The 17,946-nt window shown below is 49.6% G+C and overlaps 3 protein-coding genes across 3 annotated transcripts; 2 read left to right on the top strand and 1 right to left on the bottom strand.

Moving 5' to 3' along the window:
- The first annotated feature begins 17 nt into the window (after positions 1 to 17).
- Positions 18 to 12,570, top strand: F9C07_2283853 (uncharacterized protein). Its single transcript, XM_071510657.1, has 3 exons — positions 18 to 500; positions 607 to 764; positions 857 to 12,570. The coding sequence occupies exons 1-3, from the start codon at positions 449 to 451 to the stop codon at positions 12,305 to 12,307; spliced, it is 11,661 nt and encodes a 3,886-aa protein (XP_071366618.1). The 5' UTR covers positions 18 to 448; the 3' UTR covers positions 12,308 to 12,570.
- On the bottom strand, positions 12,571 to 13,795 carry F9C07_2283852 (CWC16 protein). The gene is made up of 3 exons (XM_041292248.2): positions 13,604 to 13,795; positions 13,440 to 13,538; positions 12,571 to 13,376 (listed from the first exon to the last, which is right to left on the bottom strand). Exons 1-3 carry the CDS (start codon positions 13,628 to 13,630, stop codon positions 12,681 to 12,683), a joined length of 822 nt encoding a protein of 273 aa, XP_041146622.1. The 5' UTR covers positions 13,631 to 13,795; the 3' UTR covers positions 12,571 to 12,680.
- A 1,521-nt stretch (positions 13,796 to 15,316) lies between these two features.
- Positions 15,317 to 17,840, top strand: F9C07_1582412 (anaphase-promoting complex, Cdc16 subunit). Its single transcript, XM_041292259.2, has 2 exons — positions 15,317 to 15,526; positions 15,589 to 17,840. The coding sequence occupies exons 1-2, from the start codon at positions 15,430 to 15,432 to the stop codon at positions 17,808 to 17,810; spliced, it is 2,319 nt and encodes a 772-aa protein (XP_041146621.1). The 5' UTR covers positions 15,317 to 15,429; the 3' UTR covers positions 17,811 to 17,840.
- The last annotated feature ends 106 nt before the right edge of the window (positions 17,841 to 17,946 follow it).

The raw sequence follows: 17,946 nt of genomic DNA, 5'->3' as shown, positions 1-17,946 counted from the left end.
ATGTAGCGAAATTGCCTGTTTAGGCCTAGTGTTCCGTTCGGGGTCTCTGCGATACCCGCGTTCTCGCTGCTGCTTTCTGGTCCATCGGTTTGCAGGCGTGAATTTGCGCGCAGTTCTCTTGACCTTTGATACCCTCCACTTTCTTTCCCCGCTCCCCACGTCCTTCTCTCTCGTTACGCTCTTTAATTAATTTTTCTTCTTTCCTGTACCTTCTGTTTAATTTGCGAGGGAGATTAATGACTTGACGCTTGTATTCTTTGTCTTGTCCGATGCAGCGTCTTCCGTCGATGGGCCATTCAAGATAGCCTATTACCGTCGCTTTTACGCCTATGAACACAACGTACAAAGCGGATTGTGCTGGCGCTCGACTTTTAGCCGGCCTTGTGGCCTGGCATTAATACAATCAATTTAACCTGTGAAACACTCCCCTGGAGGGGTCTCGCCGACCATGGAGCGCAATATCGACATTTACGCCAGCAAGCTGGGCGACGAGAAGCTTGGTACGTCCGATATTTCGATAGTTATGGGGAATACGCTGGGATGGGAGCTTGGGCCTGTCTTAGGGCAGCTTGACGGAGCTTGTTGCCCTTGCTGACTATCTTTCAGATATCAAAATCCGAGCCAATGTCGCCGTCGAACTACGAGATAATATCGAGCCGCTATGCTCTGGTGCAAGCTATCCCATTTTCCTTTCAAAGCTATGGCCGGTGTTCAAGGGTATACTGAAGGGAGAGCCGGTGTTTACAAACTTGTCGTTCGAGCAGGTGAGTCGCCTCGGTTGGAGATATCGTCCTGCCTTTCTGCGTTGAAGACGTACGTTGTGGGGTCGGAGCTCATGTGTTGTGTAACCGCCCAGAAACTACGCAATTGTGTCCTCGAGACTTTACACCGGTTACCAATGGCCTCTCCCGATGTCGAGCCCTACGCCGCGGATATGGTAGACTTCTTGATGGACCTCGTACGGATCGAGAACGAAGAGAATGCTGTCCTGTGCATGAAGACTATCATGGACTTGGAACGAAATCAGGCAAAGGCAACGGCTGCCCGGGTACAGCCATTCCTAGAGCTTATTCAAGAGATGTTCCAGACAATGGAACAGGTTGTTCGCGACACCTTCGACACACCTAGCCAGGCCACACCCTCCGGCATGCCTTCAACACCAGGTGCCACAGCTCAGAACTTTCAATCTCCTCGACCTAGTTCGCCTGCAACTTCAGTCTCAGACCTCGGTCCGTCCGATCAGCAAGGGAGCAACGTTCTACTCAGGGGAATGCAGTCGTTTAAGGTTCTGGCAGAATGTCCGATCATCGTCGTCTCCATCTTCCAGACTCATAGGAATTCTGTAGCGGCGAACGTGAAGCTTTTTGTGCCCCTCATAAAGAGCATCTTACTTCTCCAAGCTAAGCCACAGGAGAAAGCCCACGCGGAGGCAGCTGCTCAGGGTATGATCTTCACTGGTGTATGCAAGGAAATCAAAAACAGATCTGCCTTTGGTGAATTCATAACGGCACAGGTGAAGACGATGAGCTTCTTGGCGTATTTGCTGCGCATGTATGCCCATCAGCTTCAAGATTTCCTTCCGACACTGCCTTCGGTAGTCGTCCGCCTTCTCCAGGACTGTCCCAGGGAGAAATCCAGTGCCAGGAAGGAGCTTCTTGTTGCAATTCGTCATATCATCAACTTCAACTATCGGAAGATTTTCTTGGAGAAGATTGACGAGCTTCTTGATGAAAGGACTCTAATAGGGGACGGCCTCACTGTATATGAGACGATGCGGCCTCTTGCCTATAGCATGCTTGCAGACTTGATCCACCACGTACGGGACCATCTGACTCGTGATCAGATCCGACGAACTGTCGAGGTGTACACTAAGAACCTCCACGATGACTTCCCAGGGACAAGCTTTCAAACAATGAGTGCCAAGTTGCTTTTGAACATGGCAGAAAAGATTTCCAAGCTTGATGATAAGCGAGAGGCCCGGTATTTCCTCATCATGATTCTAGATGCTATTGGTGACAAGTTTGCATCTATGAACTACCAATTTGACAATGCAGTCAAAGTGTCAAGAGCGTACAAGGAGAGCAAGAAAGACATTGAGCCTTCGTCAGAGAGATACCTTGCCGACAAGGACCACCCGCCCGACTGGGATGAAATTGACATCTTCTCAGCGTCGCCGATCAAGACCTCGAACCCTCGCGACCGGGGAGGGGATCCCGTTTCAGATAATATCTTCCTCTTCAAGAACTTGATCAACGGGCTGAAGAATATCTTCCATCAGCTGAAGAACTGCAATCCAGATCATATCCAGATCGACCCGAACAGTGTCCCGATCAATTGGTCTGAAGTCTCTTACGGTTATAACGCAGAAGAAGTGCGGGTCATCAAGAAACTATTCCATGAGGGAGCTCGGGTCTTCAAGTATTACGGCGTAGACCAGCCACCACCAGAAGTAAACTACTCTTCCCCCTTTGATTTCCTAGCAAGTCAGTACACTGCACCAATGTCACGAGAAGAAAAGGAACTTCTGGAGAGTTTTGGAACCGTATTCCACTGCATCGACACAGCCACATTCCACGAGGTCTTTCATTCTGAGATACCCTACCTCCATGAGCTTATGTTTGAACATGGTGCCTTGTTGCATCTGCCCCAATTCTTCTTAGCAAGCGAGGCTACGTCTCCTGCCTTTTCCGGAATGGTGCTTCAATATCTCATGGATCGAATCGACGAAGTGGGAACGTCAGATATGACCAAGGCCAAAATCTTGCTCAGGATGTTCAAGCTTTCTTTCATGGCAGTGACGCTCTTTTCAGTCCAGAACGAGCAAGTGTTGCACCCTCATGTAACCAAGATTGTGACCAAATGTATAGAGCTTTCCGTGACTGCCGAGGAGCCTATGAACTACTTCCTTTTATTGCGGTCACTGTTCCGCAGTATAGGTGGTGGCCGCTTCGAGCTCCTGTACAAGGAAATCTTGCCCCTGCTGGAAATGCTTCTCGAGACGTTCAACAACTTGCTGAGCGCGGCTCGGAAGCCCCAAGAGCGTGATCTCTACGTTGAACTCACCCTTACTGTCCCCGCTCGCCTTAGCCATCTCCTGCCACATCTGAGTTACCTCATGCGTCCTATCGTAGTAGCGCTGCGCGCAGACTCCGATCTCGTAGGACAGGGACTTCGAACTCTCGAGCTTTGCGTGGACAATCTCACTGCCGATTACCTGGATCCTATTATGGCTCCTATTATGGACGAGTTGATGACTGCGCTGTGGGACCACCTTCGGCCTCACCCGTATAACCACTTCCATGCGCATACAACCATGAGAATACTGGGCAAGCTTGGCGGCCGCAACAGGAAGTTCCTTAACCATCCTCCCGAACTTACCTTTGAACAATTTACCGATGACGCTCCCAGTTTCGATATCAAGCTTATTGGGCCTAGTGAGAAGCGTCCTTTTCCCATTGGTATCGGGATTGATTTGGCAATTGCGAAGTTAATGGAGACACCGAAGACGCCTGCCGCAAAGGCGTCTGATGGGTACTACAAACAGCAGGCATTCCGCATGATCTCGTCTCAGCTGAAACTCTTTATCGGACCTGAAACTCTTCCAGAGGATTTGGCATCGCTCCTTCGGCTTCACGCTAATGATCTTTTCGAGAATAAGACCACTGGCATGGCCGACATCTTGGACAAATCGGAGCGATCAAGCTCTATTCCGAAGAAGTTGTCACAGGAGGTCTCACTGAAAAAGCTTCTAAAGGCTTGCGTTTTCGCCACCACTGTGCCTGATCTAAAACAAACTGCAAACAGTTTTGTAGCTGACGTTTGCAAACATTTCGCAGTCGTTGAAGTTGGACGAGCCCTTGCTCAAGTTAGACACAACAGGAAGCCGTTCGATGTTGCCAGTGGCGAAGGATCGGTGTACCTTGACTCGCGAGTCCTCGCGGAGGCCATCGTCGAGAGTCTATCTTCCGACAATGCCCTTGTCCGTGAAGGTGCGCAGGCAGCGATGCAGATCATGAAAGATGCAGCCGGCGTCATCTTTGGTACCCCGGAGCGCATTTCAAAGCTGCCATTCTTCCAGCATCTTGGTCGTGTTTTCTGCCACAGCTGTCATAGTGAAGAGTGGTTCACCAAAGCGGGAGGGAGTCTTGGTATTCACCTCTTTGCGACGGACTTGGATCTGGGTGACTCTTGGCTCTTCGACAAACAAGCTGAATTTGTCCGGGCGTTGATGTATGTCATCAAGGACACGCCAGCCGATCTGCCTGCTAGTACAAGAATAAGGGCGCAAGATACCCTGGACTTGATCCTTCGAAGGTGCTGCAAGAATGTTTCCAAGGATGACTTGAAGAATGAAAAGAGCCGTCTCTATTCTTTGTGCGGGTTTTTTGTCTATGAGCTCTCACATATGAACAAATACGTTCGGGAAGCTTCTCGTCGCAGTTTCTCAACTATTGCTGAGGTGCTAGGGAGCCAAGTGCATGAGCTCATTTTCCCTGTGAAGGATCGTCTGTTGCAGTCTATCTTCAACAAACCGTTGCGGGCACTGCCTTTCCCCACGCAGATAGGCTTTATTGATGCTATCACTTTCTGCTTGAGCCTTCACAATAACATCGTGACGTTCAACGATCCATTAAACCGACTTATGCTGGAGTCACTCGCCTTGGCAGATGCTGATGACGAGTCTCTGGCATCCAAGCCAAATGAGTTCAAGAATGCTGAGATGATTGTAAATCTGCGCGTGGCCTGTCTCCGTCTGTTATCGATGGCAATGAGCTTCCCGGAGTTTGCCAACACGCCCCAGAACACCAGCCGTGCTCGCATCATTTCTGTCTTCTTTAAGTCTCTCTACTCCCGGTCTCCTGACGTTATCGAGGCAGCAAACGCCGGCCTGCGCGATGTCCTTACGCAGACAAACAAGCTTCCAAAGGATCTGCTGCAGAATGGTCTTCGTCCCATTCTGATGAACCTTCAAGATCCCAAACGCTTGAGCGTCGCTGGTCTTGACGGGCTTGCCCGGCTGTTAACCTTGCTGACCAACTACTTCAAAGTTGAGATCGGTGCTCGTCTCTTGGATCATATGAAGGTTATTGCCGACGATGCAATTTTACAAAAGGTTTCCTTCAGTCTTGTTGAGCAAAGCCCACCCATGAAAGTTGTTGCTGCAATCTTTAATATCTTTCATCTCCTCCCGCCAGCTGCAACATCCTTTATGGAACACCTCGTGAACAAGGTATTGGATCTCGAAGAAAAGCTCCGTCGGACTTCCAACAGTCCCTTCCGCAAGCCTCTTGTCAAGTACCTCAATCGCTATCCGAAGGAGAGCTTAGCTTTCTTCCAGGCGCGCTTCAAGGAGGAGCGGTTTGGGCGTTTCTTTGGCCAGGTTCTTGCCGACCCAGAAAGTGAAGCATTGCGTTCAGCTGTTGTTGCCGACACCGAGGGTTTCACATCTGCTTTCTTCGGGCAGGAATCGGCGGATGGCAAGAACACTGCTGCGATAAATGGTATCTACGTTACTCATTCCATATGCTCATATCAATCGACAAAACGCTGGCTTGTATCTCATGCGGATTTGAGGGCTAAGCTACTGAGCTCCGGACGCGAACTTGAGAAGAAACTGCGCAACGACAAGTTACCAGCAGCTGAGAGACTGAGAGTTGAGCAGGCCGAGGATCAACTGATGGACATCTTCACGATCTACCTGGCGGAGTCAACACAAGATTTGGATTTCCTTTTCGAAGTTATGGATGGCTTGTCTGCGGATGAATTAAAACGCACCTTGGCATTCCCAAAGTTCATCTATCGCCATATCATCACCAATGAGTCGATTGACTACCGTCGCTCTGTCATAATGCGCTGTCTCGATCTTTACGGCCAACGCACATGCTCCCAGAAGATGAAGACTTATGCGTTCCGTAATTTAGTCAACCCCATATTTGCAATGGATGTTCAGACAACGTGGAACCATCCCCCTAATAGCCCCAAGCTCATGGACAAGAGCATGACTGAATTCATCCAAAGTCGCCTGTGGAAGCCTCAGTTGGCGGACCTGAGTGAAGAGTCCAGCCAGTCAGGTGTTGACCATTCTCGCATGGAGCTTCTTCAGTTATCAGCCTTGCTGATCAAGTATCACCATCAGACTGTGCAAGATTCTCGCAAGGATATCATCAAGTTCGCCTGGAACTATATCCGGCTTGAGGACATCATTAACAAATATGGAGCCTATGTTCTAATCAGCTACTTCATAGCCCACTATGAGACACCCTTCAAGATCGTGGTCCAGGTTTATGTTGCCCTTTTGAGAGCACACCAGAATGAGGGCAAGGCCCTTGTCACCCAAGCCCTTGATGTTCTTGCCCCTGTCTTACCTACTCGAATCATGACAGCGAGTAGCAGCGCTCAAGCGCCAGATGCGCGCTATCCACTCTGGGCCAAGTGGCCAAGGCGCATCCTGGCTGAAGAGACTGCAAACCTGCAACAAGTTATGAGCATCTTCCACTTCCTCGTGCGACAGCCTGATCTTTTCTATGAATCACGAGAGCATTTCGTGCCTCTTATTGTGCCCTCATTAATCAAAATAGCTTCCCCTCCGAACTCGTCTAATGAGAGCAAGAAGCTCGCACTTAACCTCATCAACCTCATATGGCACTGGGAAGAGAAGCGTGTCAAGAGCCATACTGCTATGCCGAACGGCACAATCGAGTCTCCCAACACAAAGAAACGTAAACTTGAGGAGACTCAGGGCACATCGTCGTCTCCATCTCTTGCTCCTAATGCTCGTGAGCGGTCTGAATATATGGTCCCTCCTGATCTCCGTGCTGCATTGACGAAGTACCTTATTACCTTCATTACCACTATCCCTGAGCGATTCCCTGTTCCGGCTTCTCGTATTCGCGACCTTCCTTCTTCAAAGACACAGCAGCCTGTGCTTACAGGAGACATGGTCAAGAAAGCTGTTCACTTGCTGAGAAACCTTTTGTCTCCAGAGTACTGGGGCGACCTAGATATCGAACTTTACCAGAAGGTCACGGAGCCCATTCTTGCAGGCGAGAAAGCTGACAAATCAGACGAAAAGCACATCACGAGTATGGTTAATGCTTTGCAAGTGGTTCGAGTCCTTTTGGCAGCTAAGCCAGACGACTGGATCACAGGTCGTCTGCCATTGATCCAGAAACTCTTCGAGAAGCCTCTGCGTTCTGATAACCCAGAGATACAAGATTGTCTGCACGGCGTTGAGGATGAAGTGGATATCTCTCCCAAGCTACTGCCTCCTGTCAGGCGCGTTCTTGACGCTCTGCCCGATGACCAGCCGGAAGAAGAGGATGCCATGGATGTCGAGCACTCACCGTCTGAGTTTGTCACGTATTTGTCGGCTATTGCAACAGAAACACTTTCGGCAAACAACTATGTCTCTAGCCTAAACGTCCTTTGGACCTTGTCTAAGAATAAACCCGCAGAGATGGATACCCACATCCCCCAGGTCATGAAAGTCTTCTCTCAAAAACTGGCGAAGGAACATGTCGCAGCTTCCGTGAACAACCAGAACCAGGTCATTCCAGGCACGAAACCCGCGGAAGGAGTTCCGGACCAGCAAGAGTTTGAAATTGGAGTGGACTTAATCTTCAAGACTATCGAGTTGATATCCGTGCGCATGTCTCACCTAGGGGAGCAAAGGCGTCCTTTCTTGAGCGTTTTGGCCCAGCTTGTGGAGCGATCGCAAAACATAAAACTCTGCAGCAAGGTGCTTGGTATGGTTGAGACCTGGATCTTCCACTCGAATGAATCCTGGCCTACACTGAAGGAGAAGACTGCGGTCTTGCACAAGATGCTGCTTTTCGAGTCGCGACAGGACCAAACCATGCTCAAGAAATTCCTTGACCTTGTCATCAGGATCTACGAGGATTCTAAGATCACACGGACTGAATTGACCGTTCGCTTGGAGCATGCATTCTTGATTGGTACTAGAGCACAGGATGTTGAAATGCGCAACCGCTTCATGACCATCTTCGATCGAAGTTTGACTCGTTTGGCTAGTTCCCGACTCAGCTATGTGCTGACTTGCCAGAACTGGGATACCCTCGCGGACTCATTTTGGCTTTCACAGGCATCCCATCTGGTCCTGGGCTGTGTAGATATGAATGCTCCCGCTAAGCTGCATTCTGATGACTATACTGTCTACCCTCTATCGTTCCTATTTGGAAATGCCGACAAAGATTCGAGGAAAGCCGATATTATGGTCGACATTCAATTAGAGGCATTTGTCTCTGAGCGGAAGCGATTCGTGGCGGATATCGGTGACGTTAGAGCCCGGGATTTGATGGAACCACTCTGCCAGCTGCAACACACTGATCCAAATGTTGCCTACACACTCTGGACTAATCTCTTCACTATCTTCTGGTCCACCTTGTCCAGAGAAGATCGCATTGATTTGGAAAAGGGTATGATCACTCTTATCACGCGCGAGTACCACCAGAGGCAGCTGGATAAGAGACCGAACGTTGTACAAGCGCTCTTAGAGGGTGCGGTTCGAGCTAAGCCACGGTTCAAGATTCCCCCACATGTGATGAAGTACCTTAGCCGGACCTACGATGCCTGGTACACAGCTGCAGGATACTTGGAAGAAACGGCCATCAATCCCATAATTGACACACCGACTGTTCGCGAGAGCAACCTGGATGCCCTTGTTGAAATCTATGCAGGGCTACAGGAAGACGATTTCTTCTACGGTACCTGGCGCCGTCGTTGCAAATTTGTCGAGACCAATGCTGCTCTTTCCTATGAACAACAGGGAATGTGGGATAAGGCCCAGCAGTTGTACGAGAATGCCCAGATCAAAGCTCGCTCTGGAGCAATGCCGTTCTCTCAAGGTGAATACTACCTCTGGGAGGATCATTGGTTGATTTGCGCGCAAAAGCTGCAGCAATGGGAGATTCTTAGCGACTTTGCCAAGCATGAGAACCTGAACGATCTTCTTCTTGAAGCTGCCTGGCGCAATATTGAGAACTGGCAGAGCGAGGGCAATAGAGAACAGCTCGAGTCTCTTATCAAGTCCGTTTCTGATGCGCCGACGCCGAGACGTACATTTTTCCAGGCATTCATGGCACTCCTTCAATATCACATCAAGAAGGAGAACATTCAGGAGTTCAATGGTGTTTGTGACGAGTCCATTCAGCTGTCCATCCGCAAGTGGCTTCAGTTGCCGAAGAGGATTACAAATGCTCACATCCCTATTCTGCAGCACTTCCAGCTCTTAGTCGAGCTTCATGATGCAAGCCATATCTGTGCCAGTCTCTCACAAACCAATGAGCGAAACCTGGATACGAAATCAGCCGAGTTGAAACTGTTACTGGGAACTTGGCGTGACCGCCTTCCTAACCTCTGGGATGACATTAACGCCTGGCAAGATTTGGTTACGTGGCGTCAGCATATTTTCCAATTGATCAATGCAACGTATCTCAGCTTGCTGCCACCACAGACCAACAATGTGGCCAGCAATTCCTATGCTTACCGCGGATACCACGAGACTGCATGGATCATTAACCGCTTCGCCCATGTTGCACGTAAACATCAAATGCCTGAGGTGTGTATCAATCAACTTAGCCGAATCTATACGCTTCCGAACATCGAGATTCAAGAGGCTTTCTTGAAACTGCGTGAACAAGCCAAATGTCACTACCAAAACCCCAAGGAGCTAAACAGCGGACTGGATGTGATTAACAATACGAATCTTAATTACTTCGGTGCACAGCAGAAGGCAGAGTTCTACACCTTGAAGGGTATGTTCTTGGCTAAATTGAGCCACGTTAGTGAAGCAAATGATGCGTTTGGTGTCGCCCTCTATTATGACTTGAGGCTTGCGAAGGCTTGGTCCGAGTGGGGACAATACAGTGACCAGCGGTTCAAGAAGTCCGACCCATCGGATTATGAGCTAGCCAGCAATGCTGTAAGCTGCTACCTAGAAGCTGCAGGGCTTTACAAGAACTCCAAAGCTAGGAAGTTGCTCAGTCGTATCCTCTGGCTTCTTAGCTTGGACAACGAAGAAGGTCGTGTCGCGGCTGCTTTCGAAAACTTCAAGGGCGACACTCCTGTCTGGTATTGGATCACCTTCATACCACAGCTTCTTACTAGTCTCTCGCATCGGGAAGCACGCCTTTGCAAAGCTCTTCTGGTGAAAATCGCAAAACTTTACCCGCAGGCTCTCTTCTTCTTACTGCGTACGAATAGGGAAGATATGCTCAATATCAAGAAGCAGCATGATCAAAAGCAGGAGAAGCTGAATCGTGCCAGACAGCAGCAGGCTCAAGCCCAGGCCCAAGCTTCACCGCAGCCCAAGCCTTCTCCATCAGCTGTGGGCAGCTCACCTGCGCAGAATTCTCAGCCTCCGAATGCCAATACATCCACTCCCGTGCAAGGCCAGGCTAATCTGCCTAACCAACAGCAAGCTCAGAACCAGATTCAGCAGGGAATGGTTCAAGGCCAGAGCCCTCAAGTCAACGGCCAAGCTCAGCAGTCTCCTGCTCAGGGTCAGAACCAGGGTCAGAACCAGGGTCAAGGTCAAACTCAGAACCAAGCTCAAGGTGGTCAGCAGCAGAATCTCCAGGTACCTGGGCAGAATGGAGTATCACAGCCAAACCAGAGCGCTAGTACAGAGCCTGAGAAGGAGCCCCTCAAGAAGCCTTGGGAATACTCTGATGAGATCATGTCCGGTCTCAAAACAGCTTTCCCATTGCTTGCGCTGTCTATGGAGACGATGGTCGACCAAATCCACAAGAACTTCAAATGTCCGCCCGACGAAGATGCCTATCGTCTCATTGTCGCACTATTGAACGATGGACTGGCGTATGTTGGCCGCATGCCTGGCTCGTATGCACAGGACTTCAAGCTTCCTGCTCCTACGGAAGCAAACATCACGCGCTTCGCCGAAACCATCCTCCCGGCCCATATCCGTAAATCTTTCGAGGCCGACTTCGTTGTCAAGAAGCCTACGATGTATGAGTATATTCAGAAGTTGCGGCGTTGGCGTGACAAGTTCGAAGAGAAGCTTGATCGCCGACCTCAGTCCCAGTTCCTCGAGACCTACTCTCCGCATCTCAGCGAGTTCCGATTCCTCAAATTCGACGAGGTTGAAGTGCCTGGTCAATATTTGCTGCATAAAGACAAGAACCAGGACTTTGTCCGCATTGATCGGTTCCTGCCTGATATTGATCTAGTACGCGGTATTGGTGTTTGTCACAGACGCTTGAAGATCCGTGGCCATGATGGTAGTATACATCCCTTCGCAGTCCAGCATCCAGCAGCTCGGCACTGTAGACGCGAGGAGCGCATTCTACAGTTGTTCCGTATTTTCAACGGCCTTTTAGGCAAACGCAAGGAAAGCAGACGGCGCAATCTCTACTTCCATCTTCCGCTCATGGTTCCGTTGGCACCCCATATTCGTTTGGTCCGTGACGATCCCTCGTACATTTCCATGCAGGGCATCTATGAAGACTACTGTCGACGGGTTGGAATCAACAAGGATGATCCTGTACTGTTCACGATGGAAAAGATGAGATCATTGGCAGAGACGAAGCAAAGTGTAAGTGAAACCACCGCACCGACATACTTGAACATGACTAATATCCCCCAGCGGACACCTGATCAACAGCAGGTACTTCGAACTGAGATCCTCACTGCGATCCAGGAGAAGTGGGTCCCCAGCAACATTGTGCTGGACTACTTCCAAAAGACGTACCCCAACTTCTCGGACTTCTGGCTCTTCCGCCGTCAATTCGCATACCAATATGCGGCCATCGCCTTCATGACCTACGTGATGCATATGGGCAACCGCTATCCCAACAAGATCATGATTTCTAGGACGACGGGTGACATTTGGAGCTCTGAGCTGATCCCAGCCATCAACCCTGCTAAGGCCTTCTTCTACAACCCGGAACAGGTGCCTTTCCGTTTGACTCCCAATATTCAGACATTGATGGGACCCATCGCCACTGAAGGTCTATTTGCTTGTGCACTGATGGCAATTGCCCGATGCCTTACGGAGCCCCGTCATGAGCTTGAGCAGCAACTAAGCATTTTCGTCCGAGACGAAATGATGTTCTGGGCTACAGCACAGCATCGGGGCGTTCTACCAGTTCCGCAGCTTCGTGATTTGGTATATAACAACAGCGATATCATCGTCAACCGGGCTGTCAGCCTTGCTAGTCCTCCGGAGGGCAATCTGCCAGCCAACCAAACTACTATCGACCTGATCTCCAAGGCTGTCAACCCTCAGCATCTAGCAACCTGCGATGCTTTGTGGATGCCGTACCTCTAGTCGGGGGCTTTGTGTTTTTTTGCTTCTTTGGTGTATTATTTTCTCGTGTTTGCTTGGCGTTTTCATTTACTCGGCGGATTGTGGAGGATTGCCTATGGTTCTGATGAGCTAGTTCCGTTTCACTGTGGTACTACTTTACTGTTTCAGCGTGGCGCTCTGGGAAATATCTTTGATGGATATGCTTATGACCTGTCTCTTAATCGCTATACGTTCTTGATTGTCCTTGTCATATTTAGTATTTATAAGAATTGAAATAATTCAGCAGTCAAGTCATATCCTTCGTCGTAATGCTCGTAAGCAACTGTATCCCATACAATCCCGATTGAACGCCAAGCCTATAGATAGCAATGTAAGAATTTCGACGAGCAATGTTTTACACCAGCGATGGCTTTGCCTTCTTCTTAATGCCCAAACTATTCGGCAATGGCTTCTTCGCTTTCTTGACCCGTGCGAATGAAGGTGGCGCGTCGCTCGGCTTGGGGTCTGGCGTAGCGCCATTTGAAAAATCCTCCTCAACAAGCCTCTTCACCTTCTCCCCGGTTTCCGTGGTGAATGCCCTACGCGCAGCCTCCTCGATCTCCCTCTCAGCCTTCAACTTATCTTCGTCGACTTCCTCCCGTACATGCGCAAGCGCCGTCTCATCTCCCAGCGCCTCATTCCTCTCTATCCTAGCATTCCTCGTCCGAATCTCATCCAGCGCATCCGCAATCGCCATCTCCCTCTTCGAGTCCAACATCTTCTCCTCCAGCTCAGCCATCTTATCCCTCTCCGCGCGCTCGTGCTCCTCGTTCTCCTCCTTCTCTAGCCGATCCAGCAACTGCTCCTCTGTCTCGTTATACGTCTCGTTCTTCGGATCCCGCCATGGCTCGAAATTCCGCTTCGCGCCCTTCTCCGCCGTGTAATCCATGTTCTTCGGGTCCGTCTTGAATGTAATCTCGCCACTACATCTCGTGCACCGAATATAGAAGCGATAAATGGGGATAGAGAAATATTTCTCTTCTGTCGTTTCTTTGCGCGCGTTGAATTTTCTACCCTTATAAATGAATTCTCCACATTGAGTGCATTTCATCTATAAATATCAGTTGGCTGCAAATTGATGACCAAAGCGAAAGGAGGTTAGGTAGAAACATACCGAAAACGGGGCCATAAGTCGAACCGTGATCACCTTGGGGCCTGTCTGTTTGTTTTTCGTACGGGTGATTGCGCTCGGATCGAAGTCTGGTGGGTAGTACTGGAATATGTTAGTTATACCGCAAGGGTTATAAGGATTCGTTTCTGGAGGGTTGATGAACTCACCTTCGAAAGGACCTTTCTCTCAGACATATTGGCGGTGTTTTATTTGGATTTCTGGGTTTGGGGTGCTGTATGGGGGCTGGATTTGCTTTTAGTCGCTGTAGCAGCGTGGTTGTTGCTTGAGAGGGAACAATATCTGGATGATGGTGATGTTGCTATTCATATCAGAAAGATGATAGCTTGATATTGGTCACGTGTGAGGCGCTAGTTCAGATGCTTTGGCTTGACTATTCCGGTTTTGGTAAAGAGTTTGGCTTGTCGTGGTGCTTACCGCCTACTTAATCGAAATAACTGGCTTCATAGGAAGGCGGTCACTAGCATGTCCCTATTGACCTCCGACAGAGCGAAAGAGATTCTTTACTTGCGTACTGCGATGTTGATACCGCGATCGAAAAAGGCTCTTTTCAGACTGAAAAGAGCTTACTTTAGTGGCTATACAGCGTTTCTATTGCCGCGAATTTTATGAGGAGAAGATAATTGTTTTTGCGGGGATACTAATCTTATATACTCGCTTTGCCAAAAGATACACCATGCAACTGATGGAGTACTCAAATTATTCTGCACGGCAATAATTTTCCCTTCACATGAGCGTTATGCATCCATGGGTATAGGTTTGCTTTGTATTAGTCTCCTCAATATCGGTATTTCGATTTCTTACTATACACTCGTCTATGTTCATATTCTTCATTTCTTGTGTATTGATAGATCTAAGCCTGCTGGCACATGGCTATACTATTACACACTTTCGGGAAATATATAAATGTAAACTTAGCCTTAGCTATCCATCATATTAGAGTTCACATTCGTAACCCAAAACACCGAACTGTAATCGAAGACCAGAGATATAGTCTACTAAATATGATGGTGTATTGGCTATGTTATTTCCAGCTGTTTCCCACCCTGGGTCATTCTTATTAACCGTATTATTCGATGTATTGAACTATGGATGTAGTTATCCGAATTAAAGTACGCGAGACGGACCTGAAAAGAGCGGGTTGGTTGCCAGCCTTACATGGTAGGAGACAACTCCGGTAGAGGATATAAATATAATTATGATGTCCTAAACAAAGCAGTCTCCGGTAGTCTGGCATTCCCAGGCTAACTTCGCTCTTAAGGTCGTGGGTTGCGAATATGCTTCTATCTTGCGATTAACTCAGTTCGAAGCCCTAGCGTGGTTTTAGTTAAGAAAATGAGCTTGAGATACATGCGTGTAGTCCCGATATTCTGAGCACTAATTGCTTCTCCCAGAGCCCTTGCACAGATGCCTCTATGGGCCTAGAGGGTTTCGATCTATCAACTTTATAGGCATGGTCCCCTCGCTCGTGACTGTAAGATAAAGTTGGGAGGACAGATTATTCTTATCTGATTGCGAGCCACCCTTGAGCGGGTAACAAATTCAGGCAATCGCCGAATTTGATTACCTCAATTCGTTGTATGAGAAAGTTGAGGTTGATATCCAATTACCCGATAAGGTAAGCGCACAGACCTAGTGACGCGCCATTTTGGGAAGCATAAAACAAGCAAACAAAACAGTCAAACATGCAATTCCGCGGATCGCATCCATAGATTCCAATCTGGATTCTCTCCTTCCCTCCTGCGTTGAACGTACACTGGACCAGCTGTTTCCGTGGATAAGCCATAGTCGTCGCTCTGTTAGACGCTTGTTTCTGAGACCTTTTGGGGAAAAGTTTGGCGGTTGTACCTGGAACCAGGAACCAACGAATGCGCCTAATCTTTATCGCCCCTCCGGACCCCATGCCTCACTGCAACAACTCCGAGCTTCCCTAATCCCTTTTGCCCTTACTCGATAGCGCATAACAACTAGTGTCATGGAGAAATTCCTTCGCTCCTGGCGGCAGGATGCGTTGAACCGTGGCCAGCATGATGCGGCAGTCTACATCGGTGACAAAGTGCTCGCGTTAACTAGTCGGTAGATCCTGTGCCCTCGCGCTGCAATCAATAAGGACTAACGTATTTTACTCGCTCAGACAGCGACTCGGATGCCTTTTGGTTGGCTCAAGTACATTTCTCGAATAACAACTTCACCCGAGCTTTGGCTCTCCTATCACGGAAGGATTTGATCCCCAGAAGTACCGCCTGTCGCTACTTGGCCGCGCATTGTTATATAAAGCAAAACCAGTTTGAACAGGCTCTATCAATACTCGGCGACCACAACCCGACTCATCTGATCCGCAGCAACAATAATAGTAACAGCCGTCGCAAGCTGCAGCATCTAAATAGCCAAAGCCATGTCACTTTACGCAACGGAAAAACCACCGCTTCGCGGATCGATCGCGGCGAAGAGCGAGAGCGGGAGGATGCAAGTAACATTCGTTTTGAGGCCGCAATGTGCTATTTGAGAGGGCTTTGCTTTGCCAAACAGAATGCGTTTGATCGCGCTCGTGATTGCTACAAGGATGCTGTGCGCATTGATGTCCAATGCTTCGAGGCGTTCGATCAATTGATGAAGAACTCGCTAATGTCACCTGCGGAGGAGCTCGAATTTTTGGAATCACTTGACTTTGACTCTATCTCCAGTCCGGACCCATCTGTGTCTCAGGAAGCCGCTCATTTCACGAAGATGCTCTATACCACCCGACTATCAAAATACTCGTCCCCTGCAATTCTTTCCGACGCAACCGAAACACTGTCCACGCACTACAACCTCTCTGAGAATCCGGATATACTGCTTTCACGCGCAGAGGCCCTGTATACCCAATGCCGCTTCGCAGAAGCGCTAGAGCTGACTTCGTCGATTTTGTCGACCTCCCAGTCGTCCACGGCGCTAACAGCGACGACAGCCTCCATTCCAGCCCAGAACCATCTGGGTCATGCGCCTGCCGTGTATCCCTTACATCTGGCATGCTTATATGAAACTGGCGCCACCAATGCGCTATTCCTTCTCTCTCACACGTTGGCGGATCATGCTCCAGAAGAGTCTTATACCTACCTAGCCATTGGTGTCTACTATCTATCTGTTTCTAAAGTAGCGGAAGCCCGACGATTTTTCTCGAAGGCATCTCTGCTAGATCCTCATTCAGCGCCAGCATGGATTGGCTTTGCTCACACCTTCGCTGCTGAAGGAGAGCATGATCAAGCTATCGCGGCTTATAGTACGGCGGCCCGACTCTTCCAGGGAAGTCATTTGCCGCAACTGTTTCTCGGCATGCAGCATTTAGCCTTGAATAACATGTCGCTCGCCCACGAATACTTGTCCGCAGCCTATGCAATGTCGACGGGCGCAACGTCTGGCTCGGTTCCCGCTCTCCCTCCTACCCCATCCACTGGAGCGTCCTCCCTGGGCGGCGATCCGTTGGTACTCAATGAGTTGGGTGTTGTACTCTACCATCAAAATCATCTTGAACCAGCCGTAAAATTATTCCGCCAAGCTCTCAGCCTGGCCGCCTCTCTCAACTGTGAACCAGGAGCATGGGTAGCCACACGGGCGAACTTGGGCCATGCTCTGCGTCGCATTGGACGCTTTACAGAGGCACTAGTTGAGTTTGATGAATGTCTTCGTATCGGTGCTGCAGGTGCTAGCTTCGGGTATACCCCATTCTTAGGAGGAAGTGGAGGCAATGCTTCTGGTGCGGCGTCGTCCGGTGTTGGAGGCTACGAGGACCGCGGCTTGATTGGCTCACTCCATACAGCTCGTGGCCTTGTTCTACTCGAACTAAGCCGGACGGTGGAGGCTGTCACCGCTCTCCACGAAGCGGTTCGTGTCTTGGGGGCTAGTGGAGGTGGAGACGCTGCTGCTGGTGCCGGTGTTGCGGGAACACTACTCTCTCGAGCCCTGGAGATCTGGGCCCTGGAGGGTAACGAGGCTGAGCCGATGCTGTCCGAAGAAGTCTCACGAGCAGGAAGCGGCAGCCGAAGTTCTAACCGGTCGTCGCGTGACAAAGGAAAGGGCAAAGTTGCCAGGCGACGCGCTATTCCAGAAGAGCCGTATTCTGAAGAGTGGACGGATGAGGTTGCACAGGTCGATTCTCACAACTTGAGAGGCGGCTCTGAGACACTGGAGGACAAGGTGGAGATGGAATTGGACGATGAGGCCGATGGACTTCTGCGCCAAGCGATGAGCCGCGTCCGAGGTGGTCGAAGCAGACGACGACCTATGTTAAGTCCCGAGGTGGAGGCTAGTGATACGCCTGAACCTGCTGCGGGTCGTCGGCGAGGGTCGAGAACGTTGAGAACTAACGCTAGACAATGATTGTAGTTTGATGTTTAGAAGGCTGGATTTGGGATGCATTGCAGTTGGGCGTTTGGTGAATTATACCCGGGTTTGTTCATTGATCCTGAGATCTATGGGAAGGGTTTCTGCATTCTTGACGTATATGATGCTTTTG

Source organism: Aspergillus flavus, chromosome 4 (assembly GCF_009017415.1).
Source record: "Aspergillus flavus chromosome 4, complete sequence".
Taxonomy (NCBI): domain Eukaryota; kingdom Fungi; phylum Ascomycota; class Eurotiomycetes; order Eurotiales; family Aspergillaceae; genus Aspergillus; species Aspergillus flavus.
The sequence above is the reverse complement of the archived record's forward strand: the minus strand, read 5'-3'. Positions and strand labels throughout refer to the sequence as shown.